At 42.7% G+C, this 19,917-nt stretch overlaps 2 protein-coding genes across 5 annotated transcripts in view; both read right to left on the bottom strand.

Moving 5' to 3' along the window:
- Positions 1-526, bottom strand: part of COPG2 (coatomer protein complex subunit gamma 2) — an 80,775-nt gene extending 80,249 nt beyond the window's left edge. For both annotated transcript variants that reach the window (XM_029923361.1, XM_029923370.1), the window contains exon 1: positions 255-526. In XM_029923361.1, coding sequence (XP_029779221.1) covers positions 255-291 — 37 coding nt within the window. In that variant the 5' untranslated portion in view covers positions 292-526. The remainder of the gene's footprint in view (positions 1-254) is intronic.
- A 96-nt stretch (positions 527-622) lies between these two features.
- On the bottom strand, positions 623-14,406 carry TSGA13 (testis specific 13). 3 transcript variants are annotated; one of them, XM_029923395.1, is made up of 8 exons: positions 14,321-14,406; positions 13,012-13,182; positions 11,132-11,216; positions 9,189-9,260; positions 8,043-8,249; positions 3,397-3,536; positions 2,726-2,853; positions 623-892 (listed from the first exon to the last, which is right to left on the bottom strand). In XM_029923395.1, exons 2-8 carry the CDS (start codon positions 13,032-13,034, stop codon positions 726-728), a joined length of 822 nt encoding a protein of 273 aa, XP_029779255.1. In that variant the 5' UTR covers positions 13,035-13,182; positions 14,321-14,406; the 3' UTR covers positions 623-725. The 3 variants fall into 3 exon arrangements, with proteins under 3 accessions (XP_029779255.1, XP_029779262.1, XP_029779272.1); XM_029923402.1 differs by lacking the exon at positions 14,321-14,406 and adding an exon at positions 14,137-14,230; XM_029923412.1 differs by lacking the exon at positions 9,189-9,260.
- Positions 14,407-19,917: the final 5,511 nt, after the last annotated feature.

The raw sequence follows: 19,917 nt of genomic DNA, 5'->3' as shown, positions 1-19,917 counted from the left end.
TGCCCGAGCGGCACGCGGGCGCGGGGCGGGAACGCGCGACCCGAGGGGAGGCTTCGGCGCCCGGGGGAGGGGCTAGGGGCAGGCCCCCGGCTGCAGCCGAGCGGAGCCGGGCGGAGAGAGGGGCGGGCTCCGACTCCGGCCCCCTGGCACACCGGCGCCCACGCCTTCGGGTCCGCGGCCCCCAAGAGCAGGTGGCGGCGGGCGAGGAAGGGGCCCCCGCGGCTGAGGGTGGGCGTCAGAAGCCCAACGCGTACCAGACTCCTCGTCCTTCTTGTCGAATTTTTTAATCATCTTGGACGACTTCCCAGCGCCCAGACCCACCGCAACCGTCCCAGGCGCCGCAGCCGGCAAGCGGAAGACGCTGCAGGAAGGCCGGCCCCGTGCTCTGGCGCCGGTTGGGTCGCTGTCCCGTCACTCGGGGAGAAGGCCCGCCCTTCCCCGCTGTCGCGGCCGCACTAGTCCTCAGGGAACGCGGCCACGCCCTCTCCTCCTCCCCCAGCCGGGCGGAGGCGGGGCCAGGTGCTAGGCCCCCCGGGGCTGCGTCCTGGCCCAGACTGCGACAGGTCGGAGCCGGGGTTAACCCAGGCCCACCCACCCAGCCACCCGGCAGTCCAAGCCTGGAGCGGGCAGAATGCGATTTTATTTGGTTGGCACGTCGTGGATGGCGACTTCCGTAGGCCCCTTAGTCTCTGGAGACCCAGGCAAGAGGCCTGGGGGATTTGTTTTCACTTGATGACAGTGGCGTTTTTTATAATCCACTGCTGGGCCCTTCCATTGCGGAAGGCGTTCTCTCCTGGTACAGTTCTGGTGGGTTTCTTTTCCAGGAGAGATGAAAGGGTTAGTGGTTCCCAAATCTTCTTGGAAGTCGGCATGTCACTCCCAGACTTGGCGACTGCAACAAAGCACAGGGCACCTTAGTGAATGTGGACATCCAGAGGATCTGGAAGGACACTCAATGCGGAGCAAGAAAGTGATCCACTTGGAGGGACCAGAAAGCTGGTCTTTACCCTTAGCAAGAGGGTAAAGTTTGGATCACGGACTACCATGCCCAACCTTCTTTATTGTTCTGGATTCCTTCCCTTCATCAAAACTCAGTTTAAAACACTGCCAATTTAGGGATGCATGGGTGGCTCAGTTGGTTAAACCTCTGACTTCAGCTCAGGTCGTGATCTCACGTTCATGGGTTCAAGCCTTGCAGTGGGTTCTATGCTGACTGCTAGCTCTGAGCCTGGAGCCTGCTTCCGATTCTGTGTCTCCCTCTCTCTGCCCCTCCCCATCTCATGGTCTGTCTCTCTCTGTATCAAAACTAAATAAAATATTTTTTAAAAACTGCCAGTTTAGAGCCCTCCCCATTTCATCCCACCCCTTTCAAATGATTCTATCTGCAACCATGTTGACACTCAGGTAACTCTTATTAAGCTTTGTTGGCTTGTATTCATCATATTTTTCTTAGTTTTTTCCTAAAGTGTAGGTGGTTTTCAGTTCTCCTGAGAATGTAACCAGAAAATGTTTCTACCTTTGGCTTCAGTGTCATCACTTTATCCAGATTATCTTCCAACGTCTGCCTGTTCTTGGAAGCTTCCATCGTGGGCTCCTCTTGCTTTCATCCCTCCCCACTTTTTGGATGCATTATGCCTTGTAAATATCCCTTCGATTGGCTTCCTTATTTCTACTGCAATCACCTTAATTCATGCCCTGTCCTCTACCCCCTGAACGGCCTTCCTAATCAGGCCTCATCCAGTTACAGCCCCCATCCCATCTAAAACCGTTTTTTGCGTAATCTTTATTTGGATGCACAGTAAACATGGAAAGTGATTGGCTATTGGTAGAAGGAAGGGTTGCTGGAGGTCTCTTTTGCTTGAAGTAGAGACAATGTTTCAACTTCACAGCCCCCTTCTTTAAGGAAAGCACCACAATGGGCCCTTCAGATACTAAGGAAAGTATGTACTCACTTTTCTTGAGGGAAACTGTAAAGTCACCAGAAATTTAACATTTGCTGCAGACTGAGATATTAAGTGTTCTCTTTAGAAATGTAAATTGGGTAGATCATTAGCACGCGTTAATGATCTACCCAATTTACATTTTAAATTTTAATTATTATAAATTTGACTAAGTGTATGTCAGAACAAAATGTAATTAGTATATCAAACCCGTGATGTCAATGATATAATATTAGGATGGGAACACACACACAAAAACAAACAGGGGCAGTGGGTGGCTCAATTAGTTGAGTATCCAACTCTTGATTTCGGCTCAGGTCATGATCTCATGGTTCCTGGGTTCGAGCCCTGTCTCAGTCTCCACACTGACAGCACTGAGCCTGCTTGGGATTCTCAGTCTCTCCCTCTTTCTGTCCCCCACCCAATCCCCCCGACCTCGCTCCCTTTCTCTCAAAATAAATAAACAAACATTTTTAAAAAGAAAAAAAACCTTTTAAAGAAAAACATTATATAAGTAACAGGGCAAATAACACATCAGTATGGCCAAAACTATTTGAATGGTAGGTGATGTAGTTTGGAAAACACCACACTAGAACTTTCCTGAAATTTGACAGTTTAAAAAGGATCCAAAGCCTAGTGCCACCTGGGCCTATTAGCAGTTGTTAGCTCCCCTGCTACAAGGAAAAATGGTCTTCAGAACCTCTTTATCTCTTGTCCCCAAAAGGTTCACCCTCCTGCCCACATCTCAGATCTGTAAGCCATTGCTTTGAAAGAAAGCAGCTTACCATCTTTCTTCATATCTCTTCCACAGACTGAAGCAAAGTTGAGCTGGGGGTACATTTTTTTCTGTTTCTGCAAATCATAGACCTTCAAATACTTCCTGTCACTCTTGAAATCATTGTCAGTGGAAAACCTTCACAAAGAAAGCTCATTTAGTAGATCCTAGGGCAGGGGGCTAATGGAACCAGTCACTACTCTCTCCAATTCGGGGGGAGAAGAAAGGAGCCTGACTAGAGGGTGTTCATTGGTGGCAATATTACTCAGTGGAAGGAAGTTTCTAGAACCTTGCATTGTAAACCTGTGAAGGAACTCCAGAATCTCTTATCTCTTCCCCAAATTCGATGTGGGCTGCCCCTCCAACTCGTTTCAAATGAACTCTCATAGCACCTTGCTCATAAGCTACAACCCTTTACATGCCCTGAGAGAACATTTTGTTCTGTTTCTCACAGAAGTCTTTGAGTACCTCTTGTCACCCTCGAAAAATTTTCTTATCGAAAAACCTTAGTTTTGCATTATTTTCTCTCATCAGGGTCTAAATGAGGTTGGAGGTCATGTAGGGAAGCTGTCTCATTAGTACACAGTTATATATATTTCCTACAATCAAAAGTTTTTGTTAAATTGTGACGAAAAGAGATAGTACCATGAATAAGGAAAAGAGAGGAAAGAAAATGTTTACCTAAACCACTGTTCTTGCTTGGATGTAGGATCACCCAACGGGGTCACAGAAAAGGCTGGTTTCAGCTCAAATCTTAACTTTTTTTTCTCAGACATCAAGGATAGGCAGAAGTTCTCAGGGGATTTGTGCTGATAACTTTTCTGCAGCAGAGAGAAGAGTAAGTGAAGGAGGAAGTGGAACCCTTGGGACTGAACTAAGTTCCCAGACTAAGCTTCACTTCCTCTAAAATGATGCAACAGACCCTGTCAGAGAGGGGACGTGGGGACTGAAACCAAAAGAAAAGGAAGCCGTTCCCTGAGTGTGCTAAAACACTAGACCCCCTTATCCATGGAAAATACATTCCAAGACTCCCAAGGGGTACCTAAAACCATGAAGAGTACTAAGCTCTAGATACAGACTATATTTTTTCCTATACATACATATTTATAATCATGTTTAATTTATAAATTAGGCACAGTAAGGGATTCATGAGAACCAATGAAATAGAATAATTAATAATGTACTGTGTAACAAAAGTTATATGAATGTGGTCTCTCTCTCTAAAAATATCGTACTGTACTGACCCTTCTCCCTGTGATGATGTGAGATGATGAAAGGCTCACAGGATGAAATGATATGAAGGAATGACAGACGCACTGTGACTTAGCATTAGACTGCTGTTGAAAAAAGAGCATCTGCTTCAGGATCATCAGCCTCTGTGGGGACTGAGGTTGATTGTGGGTAACTGAAACCCTGGAAAGGTAAACCACGGATAAGGGATGGGGGCAGGGGGTGGGGGGCGGTGGTGTGGGAACGGGTTTACCTATTTGTTTTGTTGTCAGAGAACTTGTCCAAAGCTTGGTCAGTTTCTTAAGTCATTGACTGGACTTGCCCAGTGGCCCTTTGAAGTGAATGGCAGAGGGATTTACCCAGTTTTGAGGAGGATTCAATTGGTGAATCACTTAGGAAGCCAAGCATTTGGTACTATATTAGGAAATAGGTCCATGGGACTCTACCTTCCTTTCTCAAAGATGACTGCCTCATTCACATTCCCTTCTCTGTTTGCCGTGAGAAGGTCATGGAATGGGATGTTTTGTGAGGTAATAATTTCACCATTACTAAAGGTCATGGAATCAAAGACTTTTAGAAAAGCTCTTAAAGGTCATCCAGCCTAACGGTTCATCTGGCCCCCTTATCCCCTCCACAGTTTTACTACCAAGTGGTCAATCTTCCTACACCTAAAAGCCCTACCTATTTCATCTTTGCTCAGCTGTTGGTTATCTCCCTGTAACTTTGATCCTGCAGCTCAAACAGAACAAATCCAATGTCTCTTCTGCAGGGTCCTTAAAGAACTTGAAGAGATCTGTCACGTCCCTCTTAAGTTTGTTGTCCTCTCTTAGGCTCAACCTTGCCAATATTTTTTAACTTTTCTTCATGTGATATGGCTTTGGGCTCCCTCTTCTCCTGTTTTTTGTCATTGTAACTCATTTGAGAAAGCGACCATTTATATTCTCCCTAATATGCCGCAATCTGAAATGAAAACAATATGCTAGCACCTGCAGGACTCATCCCATCGCCCCTTTAAAGCCTTAATTCAAATGTCATCACCTGTTCCAAGAGCCTTGCCTAACTACACCATGTAAAATCGCCCCTCACACACATCATGCTCCATTCCCTCATTCTCCTTGGTCATGGCACTTAGCACATTATACAATATCTGTGTGATTATTTGCTTGCTTATGGTCTGTCTACCTCACTAGAATTAAACTTCATTCAAGTGGACCTTGGCTTACTCACTGATGTATCCCTACTACCCATAACAGTGCCTGGCACAAAGTAGGTGCTCCATAAATACTTGTTGAATGAATGAAAGAATGAATGGATGGCCAGGCTGATTCAATGACACAGAGTGAGCTTCTTCTCACAGAATTTTAAAGCCTCTTTTAAAAAAAAAAAAAACTTCCTGTTGAACCATGTCTTTTAAATTCTGTTTTGAGGAACTTCCATTCACGTTACCTCAGCAGATAGAGATTTTACTGTAAAAGCACATGTGGCTAGGAACGAAGACATAGCTAACAATCTGGCCACAAAAAGTGAAGAAACTCTGAAGAGCTAGATCTCACAGCAGAAAAACAAGAATGGAAAAATATTTGGAATCTAGAATAGCACTAGCTAAGGACTACAACAGTGTGAGTTTGTGTACCTTGTTTCTAGCACCTTGTCCTTAGCCAGTCTCCTACTTTCTTCCTGTCTGCTTCCCTCTCTCTCTGTGTTCACTCCCTACCTTTACTCTGTATCTTTCTTCTCCCCGTAACTTCTGCATATTTGTTTCAATTTCCCTATAACTGCAACCTGCCCCTCCTCTGCTTTCATGGACCCTACACTACCCTCCTCCTCCTGGTTTGATTTGGTCTGGCCTTTCTCCAGCTGCTCCATCAGCTTTCACGCTCACCTCCTCTATCTTCCCCTTTCCTGACCCAGATGCCTATAAACAGGACTCTGTTTGGCCTGGGGATTTGGGTTGTTGGTAGGTTGGCTGGTTTTGGTGTTGGTTTGGTTTCTGGCTTGGGAATTGTTTGCTTTCATTTGGGGGTACCACTCTACACCGCAGGTTACTGATCAGCCTATGAAGTTTGCTTCACTGGCTCTGGTGTTCCCCCCACCCCACCCCCACCTTAGGCCCCAGTCAGTTGTACAAAAGGATATCTCTCAAATCATCCTTTTCTTCATGGACTATGGTGGGGCCATTTCTCTTCGAAGGGGCTGTGAGAATAGCAATCGCTGTGATAGACATGCCATCTCCATTCTTCAACTTGCCTGATGGAACCCACCCTCTTCTAGCATACATGCCTGGGCATAGCAAAAGAATGCTTCTTTTGTATATGACCTTTGGCTCCTTAAAGACTGTCACTTTTGTCTGGCAGGAGGGGTGGGGAGATTGCAGTATGAATATGAAAGAAGCATTCTAGATATTGGGCATATTCTTCTTCTTGAACTTCTTCCAGATAGTCTGTAGAGCTACCATGGTGTCAGTCTTAGACGATCAGTGCCTTAACTCTGTCTGTTAATACAACTTGGCTGGTACCGCAATTTGCTCATGAATACGATCAGGTCCTATACATGATTTGCACAAAGTGTTGGAAGAAAGCTCATCTTTCAAGTTACATGATAGTCTTATATTTCCTTCTCTACCTTGAGCAGGACAATCTGGGCCTGGCATTTGTGCCCCTCTTGGTGTATGTTACCCATCACCATGAGAAGTAACCACTGAGTTTACATTCAAAGAGAGTAGATTCTGAGACTCAAAAGACCATAGGCAATGAATTAGTTCATTAGCCCGTGTTCAGCACATATCATTGCATATGGCATTTTATCCACCATTTGGAGAGGAATCTTTACTGCCATTCATCCAGCAGCTAAGGAAATACTAACCTCAAATTCATCACATTGTTGTATTACAAGGGTCTGTCTTAGGTAATTTCTGTTATAATTAGATTCTTTTGTTTGCACTTTCACTTTATTTAATTTCTTCTTGTTGTATTAGGTCTTGTTCTCAAGGCTGTCAAAATCTTTTTTAGATCCCAATTCCTAAATATCTTTTAAATTGATTTTCTTCACTTCCTCTGCTATTAATTTAGTTCAATTCTTCAGCATTTCTCCCCTTAGCCATTGTAGTAACATCAAAACTAATCTTTTAGATTTTTATCTCTTCTGCAACGAACATATCTTTCTCCTGACATCCAAAAAATCAGTCTTTCTAAAATGCCAATTTGATTATACCTTTTATGTCCTGCCATTTACTCTCTGATATCTCCCTAAATGCCCCTCACTTTCTTGTGTCTTCATGTGTCTACCTTTTGCTCTGATGGGGACATTCTCCTATTCTTTTGTCAAGGATCATCTCCCCTGTAAAACCTCCCAGATTCCTCCCTTTCCTCTGACAAAGATACTAAATTCTACGTTAGTTCTCAATCTTGCATTTCCTTTTATTATCCATATATCCTGGCATATTATAATAACTTTTATATTTCCCATTTATTGATCAGTCTCTCCTACCAGTCTCCAAGTTCCTTCAAGATAGAAACTGTCCTGAAAGTATCCTTATATTTTACTTCTTTGTTTAGCGTATGTTCAGCAATTGTTTACTGGATTGAACATGAACTTCTGTAGTGTAGACGCAAGTCCCAGATGTCTGGCTGTTGTGATGGTAAATCCTCTGGTTGTTCCTCTCCCCTTCTTCTGACACCCAAAAACCATGGGTGTAAAGCAAAATCCTTTACCCATTTCCCATTTAGTTATTTCTGTTCCTCATTCCTCAATTCCTGATTTATTCTTTGCTACTTTATACTCAACCAGAAAGCCAGTGACTAGTTCATCTTTGGGTAATTACAAACTAAATGCCTTTGGCTGGGGAGGAACAATTTCTAATTAGGACCCTCTTTTCTCCATGCAATGAAGTTTCATGACACAAGCTTGTGAGATTCTGGTTCTGAGCCTCTCCCAGGCTCTCCAGATTCTTTGTGTGTAATATATGGAAAGGAATAAGAAGGAAGAAAATGGCTCCTGATACCATCTTCCATGTTAATTTCATTCCCTTCTTCAAGCTAGCTCCTAATTCCTCAGGGTCCTTCCTCAGGGTGCCAGGAAGCTTCCCCAGGTGTCATTACCTTGAGCAGCAATTCCTTGGGAAAGTATTTTGGTGTGATGTTCTTTCCTTGTTGGTCGAATGGGTGGGGAAGTGGGTTGTTGGTCATAATCAGTGAGGTCTTATCCTGATCATACTCTGTTACTTTTAACATGAAGCTTTTCATTTTCCTGTCTCGAGCCAGGAATTTCTGCAGGGCAGTAGGCTTCAGTGGCTCATAGTACTGGGCCTGAGCAACACAAAGGTTTCCAGAGAGACAAAGGGATTAGATCAAGAGAAGATTAACAAATCAATTGGCTAATCTTCTGCCTCTGTGGGGGAGGGACAGAGGCTGCACAGGGGCTGGACAAATCTGCTCTGAAATGTGTTTTACAGAAAATGTCTGAAGCTCTCTGTCCCTCTCTGCCACCAGAGCATTCCTCACAAATAGACTAAGGGATGAGGAAGTGAGATGTAAAGGTTCCCACATAAAAGAAGCAAGATGACTTAGTTTTTCTGAAAAAGTGTAACATCGTGCCCAACACAAGGGGACAAACAGAAACTTCCATGTTAAACCTAAATGGCTTTCTCTACAAGTCTGTTTGATGCAAAGGGAGAGATTGCCGGAGACCAGAAAGCCTTTCTTGCCCCGGGGGGCCAATACAGCCCTTCTCTACATCTTCCCACCCACCAAAGGTTCTCCACAGGCACAACCACATTAACATGTATAATAAGCATGACCTTCTAGAGGAAAAGCAGTCAGAAAAGACTGTGTCATTTAAGATATGGTGGGGGAAGGGGCAGTCCCACTAAATTTGCTTTTCTATCCCCAGGAGGGAGGCAGAGGATTGGCGAGCGAGAGAGAGAGAGAGAGAGAGAGAGAGAGAGAGAGAGAGAGAGAGAGAGAAGAATAGAATAGAATACCTCCCATTAGAAAGAGGTCTTCTCAACTTAAAAATAAATCAACTGTAGCCAACACCTTCTTCCCATTACCTCCCTCATCCCTCACTATCACCACAGCCAGCACTGCCACTGTCCTGGTGTCCTACAACAGCCCTGTTTTTCTGTCCTAGGAGTCTGCGCGGTCACAGAAGCTGGGGGCACCAGGAGGCATTTGGGATACTGCAGCAGTGGCCCTGCTGCTGAAACCTCAGGAATCTTGTTGGGGATGAAGGCTTTTTCCACCTACCAAATTTGGATGGACTGTGTATTGCCGAAGGTTCTTCAGGTCAAATTTTGAATGCCCGACTATATCAAAAATCTAGAGACAATAATTGAAATCAGAGGTTTCAAGTTGCACCCATCCTAAACAATATCTAAACCTAACCTTAGGCTGACTAAAAACTGATCTCTAATTTAAATTACGTGAGAAAAACAAAGTACTCCAAGTTTTGTACACTGGGATTCTGGGACACAAGGCCCAAGTAAGGAGAGCTAGGTTCTGAGGCATCCTGACAGGGAAGTTTCTACGTGGAAAATGTGGACCTGCCTTATGAATGTCAAATAAAGCTGTGAGGAGGGAAGTAGGTAAAGGGCAGCATCAAAGTTCAGATGGGGACAAACCACTCCAAGGGATCGCACCTCTTCCTTCTGCCTTTTCCATTTCTACAGGAGTGAAACTCAGCATGGACAACACCCTCTCAGGGAGAAAAGCAAGTTATAAAAGGGCAATAACTGAAGGGTTGTCGTGAAAGGGAGCCCTGGGGATCACTGCCTGTGAGCTGGAAGCAGGCACACAGAGGAAGAGAGAAACAACGGTACATTTTGCCTTTTTTTTTTTTTTTAATATTCTACAGTACATGATTCTTCCAGAAATGCTGAAAAACAATAATTGAATGTTGGTAATACTTCTGACCACCACTTCGCATTTTTCTGCTGGTGGATGTGCTGGTGATTGGCAGGCTGTTGGAGTGTCATGTCTGGTGGACGTGCTGGTGATTGGCAGACTAGCCAAATGTCATGTATGGTTGTACATTTGCCGGGCCTCCTGCGTTGCCTTTACTGACCCCAGTCTTGCTGCCTAGCCCCTAGCTCAGCCCTAACTTATCTGAAGATGAGTCAAAAGGATGAGGACAAAAGGCAATAAAAGCTGAGTTACCTCCTTTGGGCTTGGCATAATCAGAAATCAGAAAAAGAGGAGTCACAATCCTGTATTTGGATCAACATTTCCAAGGATTGCCATGCCCCCAAGGAGGTGATATAGTAAGATGAGGCTCAGAGGAAACAGAATGTGCACTGAGAAGTGAAGAAAGTGTGATCATGAATGGGAAAAGAGGGAGGGTGTAAGGATGGGACAGAACTGTGCAGTGGGGAAGGTGTTATGCTCCTAGAGGAAAATGCCAGAAGCTGGCAATGCCCAGGGGTTGGGAGGGGGTTGTGGAGTAAGAGGAGGACTATCAGAACCATGCCATACATTCCATTAGGAACAATGGGAAGAAATAAATCCAAAGATGCAGTGATTTAATTTTTGGATAACTGAAATCCCTTTGTTCAAAACAAGGATATATTAGGAACAGTCCACATCACAGATATGATACATATATTTAGAATCAGAGAAATCTCAGGAAATTTTGAGAGAAAGATGTGAAGACCTTCATAGGTTTTTTAAAAATTAATTTTAGGAAAGAAAATTCTTAAGGAAAATGTTTTTACTCTTGAATTTTTCTGAGATATTGCACCTCAGTTCCGAATGAGTCTACAGCAGTTGACTAAACCCACAGGAGTGTCCAAAGTGGAATATGTTTTTAGTTTTATGTTGAATTACACTATCGTGGCTGGTAAAATAAAAGTTGGTCTGGAAAATTTACTTGAATATGAAAAACCTGGGGAAGCAACCAAACTACCCAGTGGAGTTTTGCTGCAAGAGGTGGCCATAAAGCCTAGCTAGGTAGGGTTTCTAAGATAGTTTTATGGTCCCTGGCTTCTAGTCCTGATTTGTCGCTAACATATCCCTGTCTCTCTTCTATGTCTTGTGTCTCTTTCATAAAATTAGGATAAATTAACCTTGCTCTCTATACAAATATTGACCCCTTCTTGCTTTTCAGCAGGAAGTTTGTGAACCCAACTTCTAAAGTACTGAGAAGAACTCCAAAGAAAGACTACACATAAACATTTACTAAGGCCCTTTCTTACCTCATCATCATCAACCTCTATTCCTTGCTCAAGTTTAACTGAGCTGGTTTCTGGAGCTGGACATGTTAATATGTCATCAGGAAACCTGAAAAAGAAGCAGAATGTCTGATTGTATTTTCTTACTCAGAGACCTGGTCTTTGGCATATTTATAATCTCCCTCAACAAAGTTTGGGACCCTGACTTAGAAGAGTGCAATTTGGGTGGTCATTAATTGAATATGCACATATAGTAAAAAATAGGATTTGTTATTATCCAGCCTGCATGCTGAGGGGAAAAAACAAAACTTAAGTTCAACGAGTTCAGCAAGTAGGACCTCTTGAAGATATGATGATACAGGATAAGTTGAATTCTTCAAAAATAGGGAGTGCTGAATTCTTCAGCTTAAGCGAGTGCTCTTGTAGATTGCTTAAGGACATTCTTTTGGGCACCTGGACTTTTATAATATAATACCCCTAAAGATGACCTACTGTTTTGAATGTCTACCTGCCTACTCTTCTCCACAGGAAAATGGCTCTACCTTTGCCAAAATTAACTAATGGGACATTATTAGTGGAACTTCACAACTAAATTTGCAATTCCTAATGACTTTACTTGGATTACTGGCTCCCTCTTGTACCTAAGACATCCAAGTTTCTTTATCTAGAACTAAGGTGGTAAAAATCATGAGTGGCAAATATTCTCACACTCAGTTCTTTCTGATCCCCTACCCAAATACCAGTTCCTTTTGGAGAGAAGAGAGAGGAAGGCAGAGGTTGCAATATTTAGTAATAAAGTGTTTTAGATTCCATGACTAATTCTACTAAACCCATTTACTGTCTGAACACAGGGAGAGATGCTCATCAGTAAGATTGGGTTAATGCTTAAAATAAATGGCCTGTTTCCTCCTTGAAGAGTGTTCTTTTTGAATATAAACTAGCTTACATTAAGTAGGAGGCTGGGACTACTGGAAGTAGACCTCTCTCCTCTAAATATGAGGGTGGCAGTGTAAGGACCAAACTAAGAAAAATAGAAATAGCCAAGCTATGTAGTTGGCAGGTCAACTCCGGTAGGATGGTACAAATCATCCCAAATCCAGGATCAAGCCCTGTCCCAACATGGCTCACGTCCACCTGTTGCTGGCTATGAACTTTATCCTTAACTCGGTACAGAGGTCTTAAAAATAGTCTCAAGGGGAGCAGGTGACACATTGTGGATAAGCCTAAATAAATTCATCTCCACTTGACATCTTAAAGGTGGTACCCTTTTTATGTGCCCTATTACCTTAAGTCATCTAATAATAATATACTGTAATCTTTATTGTAGCACTTTTAAAAATGATTCCCTATTATCTCAAAGGCAGCACAGGATCCCAGATACTCTTCTTTAAGGCCAATTTAAGGCATAAAGCTGTGAGGGAAATCCTCCTTCAGCCCAGCACTGTCCACCAAGGACAGTCTGGTGCTTTACTTTTGACAACTCTTTTCTAATTGCTGCATGAAACACAGACTAACATCTGGCTTTTGATCTGAGGACAGCCAGTCAATTAAAATCTTTTTTAATGCTCCTTTATTTATTTTGAGAGACAGAGAGAGAGAGAGAGAGAGAGAGAGAGAGAGAGAAAGCAGGGGAGTGGGAGAGAGAGATGGAGACAGAAAACCCCAAGCAGACTCTGCGCTCTCAGTGCAGAGCCTGACGGAGGGCTGATCTCACGAACCATGAGATCATGACCTGAGCCTAAATCAAAAGTTGGAAGCTTAACTGCCTGAGCCATCCAGGTGCATCTAAAACATTTTTTAATGAGTTTACTCTGTGACTAGTACTGTTCAAAGTGATATGGACTACAACAAATGTTTGTATAAAATGATATTTATAAGTTAGTTGGACAAACAAAAGTACATACTTGGTTTGTTTCTTTAGGCCCATTGCTGTTCACTGCCAAATGGGTTAATCCAAGGCAGGTATTTACTCAGAGGTCAAATTCAGTGCCTCCAAAAAGTCCAGGTACTGTGGGGGCTCAATTCAATCCATTCCTTTCTTAGCACACACCGTGTGCCCAACCCCATTCTTGATCCTGTTTTGGGAACAAGACAAGACCAGTAGGTGCTGTTGTGAAAGCAGAAAATGCACAAGACATGATGACCTTTGTCCTCAAGAACTTAGGTGGTAAATGGTGGAGTAGAAGGGGTGGAGGGGAGATGAAGTGACTGTTAAGTGTGAAATAGTAAGGACAAATACCTGTTAGTATATTAGGTAAGTCATTTTCTCTCTCAGGGTCTTGATTTCCTCATTTGTAAAAATGGAGAGAGTTAACCAAAGGATTTTAAGGTGATATTCTAATTCCTTTTGACAGTGCTAAGATTTTCCTACATCGAGACTTGAAATAAACTTCACTCATGGGTCAGTTATGGGAGAAAGTTGGAGAGCAACCATGCTTTAATTTACATCCTCTTTTAATACAACCATGCTCCCATAGGTTAGGTCTAAAAAACTGGGGAAAGTGTGTGTATATGTTGGTGTGGGGAGGGGGTGGCAGAAAGTTGCTATGTTTCTTTGATATGGACAATTTAAAATAGAAGATAAAAGTTGATGGTGTACAAGCCACCATTTCGGGAAGAGAGGTCAGTGAGGCCCATGGGGATGTTTCCTAAAGGATGTAGAGCTTGAGCTGGGCCTTGAAGGTGGTGCATGAAGTCACATAACTGCAAGGTATTTGTTGTTGTTGTTTTAAGTAGCAAGACCTAAAAGTGGATAGGTAGGAGGGATCAAATCATGGGGGTCTTGGCAATGAAGGAGGAACTTTGATAAGGTCTTTCAGCACAAGCTCCTATAAAGCCTATGGGTTTGGAGGAGAGATCTGTGTTAGTGTTGATAGTGTCAATAAGTGATTATTTAAGGTTTATATCTAGTTTGATTGTCTAGACATAAACCCTAAAGACAATTGTCTAGAGTTTATGACTAGACTGAGCTAAACTCTGAAATTTCCCTTAAGGGTAATTGACTAATGAGCTTTTCACCCTTTTCTCACCTTTAATTTACTGGAATCATGAGTCCAATTCATGTGGATACTGAAACTAAAATAAATCGAAGCCCCAAATGGGGAGGTACAAATCTTGGGCTGCCTTTCTGTAACCCAGGGTGGCAAAAAACAAACTCACACAAACACAAAAACAACACCTGGACTAAAAATGGAAAGATATGATGTAAAATACCTTGAAGGACATCAGGAAACCTTAGTTCAGTGAGGAAGGAGAGATTCCTTGGCACTGAAAACTTCCATTTTGAAAGTGTCTTGATTCTGGAAGAGACACAGGAATTTGTGATGAGCAGGCAATCTAGAATGCTCAGGTGTTCTGTGTTGGAGTGAGCACAAAGATGTCAACAAAATCTGTTCCAATCTGCTCCAATTTGTTTTTCCAACCTATGACTTCCCTATATACACACACTGACCTTGTCACCATATCTTAACTTCTTCTTCATATTTTTTAAATGTTTATTTATTTTGAAAGAGAGAGAGAGAGAGAGAGAGAGAGAGAACAGGGGAGGAGCGGAGAGAGAGAGAAAGAGAATCCCAAGCAGGCTCTGTGCTTTCAACACAGAGTCTGGTAGAGGACTCAATCCCCCAGACTGTAGGATTATGACCTGCGAGGAAATCTAGAGTCTGAAACTTAACTGACTGAGCCACCCAGGCGCGCTAATCAACCTCTACTTTAGCCAATGTCTTCACCCTATTCCTCAAAAACAGTGACCTTTCTCTTATTCCCCATACTTAAAACACTCTCCTCATGTCTTCAAACCATTTCAATCTCCTTCTTTCTTTATGTTACTACCGAGCTCTTTCTGCTTCAGAGAAGACTTCCCAGGTCAATCTGATCCCAAACTCTAACCTGAAGGCACTGCTTTTCATTCAGGCAATTCTATAGTATCCTGTAGTTTTACCTTTACTTTTCTTCTGTGCAGGCACTTTTTGCCTCCTAGGCAAAAACCTCCTTGAAAGTGACATGTGAATTTTATATATATTAGTCCCCCACCTCCACTACCACAGTGATTTGCATATTAGGCATTCAAAATATTTCTTTCCATATGTTTACTGGCCATTTATGACATGTTAAGCACCATCCTAGGCAATGGGAACCAAACATAAATCATAGTCCTTCATGTCAAGGAGCACACAGGTTAGCCAGGAGGAGAGACAAAGAAAGAGCTCAATTCAACAGATTGTAATGCGTCTATCTGGATGCTGTTGAATCAAAGAGGAAGAGCACCAAACCCTGGGAGACATTTGGAACTAACACTTAAACTGACCCTGGAAAGGTGACTGCAAATAACTAATACCTGGAACATAAGATTTAACAGAAAAGCAGCACAAGATGAGACTAGAAAGGAAGCCAGGTTCCAAATCCTAGAGTGTAGTCCCCAAGAGAAGCTTGCAGGTTACTCTATGAGTGATAAAGAGCTATTGAATAATATATATTTTAGAAATACAAAAATGGTGGCAGTGTGGCCTATATATTCGAAAGGCATGGAGGCCTTTGAGAAGGCTGTGGTACTGAGGAAGGAGTGAGAAATTAAAAGGGTCACAAATTTGTGCTACTCACCTCTGTCTCCCAGCCCTGGATGACCTATTCAAAGATGGCCAACCATATTCTCTCAACTAGGGATTTGAGAGTTTGATAAAGACACAGAGAGATGAGAGATGATTATAGCTGAATTGTCATATGTAGCGTCCCAGGCAAAAGGACTAAACTCCACCTGCTGAAGCCCCCAGAGCCGCTGCCGATCTAGCCCTCCCTGAAGCATGGTTATTCAGGTTTCCCCTTAATCTGGGAGCTTTCCCAATAGCTTTTCAAATACCACCCCCCACCTTCTTTTTCCCCCTGAAACTAGCCAGAGTTCATTTCTGTTGTTTGTAATCAAAACAAAACAAAAACAACCACCTCAACTGATGGAGGCTCTAAAGCTGGCAAGCAGCAGTGAAGAGGGATAAATGAAGGACCTCTGAAAGATGTTAGGAAGGTAGAATTAATAGGGTTTGTTAACCAATTGGATCCACAGGCTGATGGATAGAGTCACATGTTTAGCTTGGTTACCTGAGTGGGTAGAGGTGCAATGTACTAAGTTAGAAAATAAGGAAAATAGAGTGAATTGGGGGGGATAAAAATGATGATTTTTGGTTTGGGTTGGTTAAATAGGAGGGGCAGGGAGGGACTCTGTCTCATAAATGGTTGAAAATATGGGTCTGGAGCTCGAGAGAGAGTGGATTGGGATAGAGTTACCCATTTGGGAGCCAGCTTCCAGTATATATGCCAGTGAAAGCAACTGGAGCAGATGGAATCAGGCAGGAGAAATGGTGAACTGAAGACCTGAAGGCACAAGAGAGAGTCCCAGGCAATACAAACACCAAAGGAAGAGTGTCCTGAGCAGATGTATTGAGAACACTGAAAAGGAGGGGCTAGAGGTTGGAAGAGAGCCAGGAATGGAAATCTTGGAAAGAGACGACACCATGAAAAAAGGAGAACCTCTACCTTACCCTGGCATCGAAACTGCAACTTTTGAAGGTTCAGAAAGTGATTTCTTAAAGCTCACAAAAGTTGTCAAAGCTTAATAAACAATCCAGTGCTACTGACTATAAGTCAGATATACCTAGACTGAAAGAACCTACTAAGCTTGAGGTCGTGGCAGAGCCAGGATTTGCTTGAGCAAATGGAGACTGTCTGAGAGAAGACAATTGTGTCACACGTTCTCCACTCATGACCTTCTGTGCCAGACGCAGGGGCTCCATCATCCCAAACTTAAGTCCATTGTCCCTTTTTACTGCATTTCGGGTGTTGACCTATGACGGGACCTGAGAGTGGGTCCCTCATCCCTCCATCTCCACAGCTTTTCACATCGAGATGGAGGTCTCACAGACAAGGGAACATCTGGGTATTGAGAATGGGGTGCTGGGGTGGCACAGGGCATCCTGGGAGATGTGCTCTGAGGAGCAATGAGCAGTGAGTGAGGGCACAGGCTGGAAAAACTCTTGTGGAAGAGTTTTCTCCCTCTCCTCCTATTTCGAACTGCTTATAAAATAGAAACATCTACCCTCTTGAAAGTCAAAGTAGTGGCAGATAGTGCTGAGCAAGGGGAACATATCTCATTCTTGGCTCTCCCTTTCATAAACAGCCTGCGGCAGCATGTGGTCAATGATCTGGGGAGACTTTTCCTTGTCAGGAGGCACTTACAGTTTATCAGTGATTAGCTATATCTTTTTAGTCACAGGGGTGTGTTAGGAAGCCAAATTTCTATGTAGACTAGCTTCTAGCAACAAACAGACAGACCAACAAACAAAAAGCATGAAAGTTTGAACTCATCGGGATTCCTGCATGTTTTTATTAACTGCTTAGGAATGTGTAGGAAGAGATATTTGGTACCTCAACTGTTTCAACACTTTGTGGCTGCAGTAAATGCCACAGCTGCGGCCTTAGTGTCCTACATTGGTAGAGATACCCGAGAACCAGGAAATAGGAGGTTCAGAAAGTTATCTCCTTAGCAAAGCAAAAATGAAAGCCTTCGAGAAACTGGAGACTGGGCAGGGAGTTTTGCCTGGCAACCTGTCTTCCATCTGTGGGCAGAGCGGGACTGGGATTTATAAATTCATTCATCCCCGCTTTGGCCAACACCAAATCTGAACAGAACTAGCATTATTCAGAGATGAATGAATGGAAAATGATTTTCAGAGCTAACGAATTTTATGAGGAGGAGAATGTAGCAGTAGTAATAGTCAGCCTGGCTCAAATAGGGAGCTGAGAAAGACTGCCAGAAATGGAGAAACATAAAGAAGAGCAGGAAATTGGGAATCTGGAAAATACGAGGCCATGAAATTTGTTTGTAGATCTATTAAAAACATGAGGATGTCTATACTACCCAAAGCAAGCTACAGATTTAATGCAATCCCTATCAAAATACCAACAGCATTTTTAAAAACAGAACTAGAAAAAATAATACTAAGATTTGTATGGAGCCACAAAAGACCCCAAATAGACAAAACAATCTTGAAAAAGAAAAACAAAAGGGCATCTGTGTAGCTCAGTCGGCTGAGTATCTGACTCTTGATTTTGGCTCAGGTCATGATCCCAGGGTAGTGGGGTCAAGACCTGTGTTGGGCTCCACACTCAGCGTGGAACCTCCCTCCCTCTTTCTCTCTCCCTCTGCCCCTCTCCCCCACTTATGTGCACCCTCTCTCTCTCTCTCTAAAATAAAAAGAAAACTGGAGGTATCACAATTCTAGATTTCAAGTTATACTACAAAGCAGTAGTAATCTACATAGTGTGGTACTGGCACAAAAATAGACACATAGACTAATAGAATAGGATAGACAGCGAGAAACAAACCCATGACCATATGGCCAACTACTCTTCTACAAAAGAGGTAAGAATTGTCTTTTTCATAAATGGTGCTGGGAAAACCAGACAGCTACATGCAAAAGGATAAAACTGGACCACTTTCTTACACCACACACAAAAATAAACTCAAAATGGACTAAAGACCTAAACCTGAGACCTAAAAGCTTAAAAACCCTAGGAGAGAAGACAGGCAGTAATTTCTCTGACATTAGTCATAACAATATTTTTCTAGATACGTCTGGTGAGGCAAGGGAAATGAAAGCAAAAAAAAAAAAAAAACTATTGGGACTACATCAAAATAAAAGGCTTTGGCACAGCCAATGAAATAATTAACAAAACTAAAAGACAACCTACTAAATGGGAGAAAATATTTGCAAATGACATGCCCGATAGTTACTATCCGAAAAATGAAGAACTTACACAACTCAACACTCAAAAAACAAATAATCTAATTAAAAATGGGCAGGAGACAGTCCTCGAAAGAAGACATCCAGATGGCCAACAGACACATGAAAAGATGCTCAAAATCACTCATCACCACGGAAATGCAAGTCAAAACTACAATAAGATATCACTTCACACCTGTCAGAATGGCTAAAATCAAAAACATAAGAAACAGTGTTGGCGAGGGTATTGGAGAGAAAGGAACCCTTGGGCACTGATGGTGAGAATGCAAACTCTGCAGGTACTGTGGAAAACAGTATGGAATTTCTTCAAAAACTTAAAAATCGAAACCAATGTTACACTATATATTAATTAACTATAAAAGAAAACATCCCTCAACCTGTTTATTTATTTTTTTAAGTTTACTTATTATTTTGAGACAGAGACCGCTTGAGTAGGGGAGGGGCAGAGAGAGGGTGAGAGAGAGAATTCCAAGCAGGCTCCACACTATCAGCATAGAGCCCAACACAGGGCTCAAGCCCACAAAGCTGTGAGATCATGGCCTAAGTCAAAACCAAGAGCTGGACACTTAACAGATTGAGCCGCCAAGACACCTCTCCTCAATCTGTTTAATTATAATTACAAATTATGCTATCACTTTCCTATTTTTAACAAATTGCACTTTAGTTTTTATCTATTACATGAAATGCTAAAGTTTAAACAACATATGTTGTACTTGAAATAAAAAAAGAAATTAAAAATAGAACTACCTTATGACTCAGTAATTGTACTACTGGGTGTCCCAAAGAGTACCAAAACACTCTTCAAAGGATATATGCACCTCTACATCTATTGCAGCATTATTGACAATAGCGAAATTATGGGAGCAGCCCAAATGACCATCAACTGATGAATGGATAAGGAAGAGGTGGTTCACACCAGTCAGAGTGGCTAAAATGAACAAATCAAGAGACTACAGGTGCTGGCAAGGGTGTGGAGAGATGGGCACCCTCCTACACTGTTGGTGGCAATGTAAACTG

The sequence above is a fragment of the Suricata suricatta genome, chromosome 2, assembly GCF_006229205.1.
Source record: "Suricata suricatta isolate VVHF042 chromosome 2, meerkat_22Aug2017_6uvM2_HiC, whole genome shotgun sequence".
Lineage (NCBI taxonomy): Eukaryota > Metazoa > Chordata > Mammalia > Carnivora > Herpestidae > Suricata > Suricata suricatta.
Note: the sequence above shows the minus strand (reverse complement) of the source record. Positions and strands in the feature narration are given on the sequence as shown.

Coding starts and splice junctions, on each gene's coding strand:
- TSGA13 (XM_029923395.1), bottom strand. CDS start 13,034: ATGGGCCTAAAGAAACAAACCAA. Junction 8,250..9,188: donor ACACAGTCCATCCAAATTTG/GTAGGTGGAAAA, acceptor TGTGTTGCTCAG/GCCCAGTACTATGAGCCACT. Junction 2,854..3,396: donor AAGCAAGAACAGTGGTTTAG/GTAAACATTTTC, acceptor TTCTTTGTGAAG/GTTTTCCACTGACAATGATT.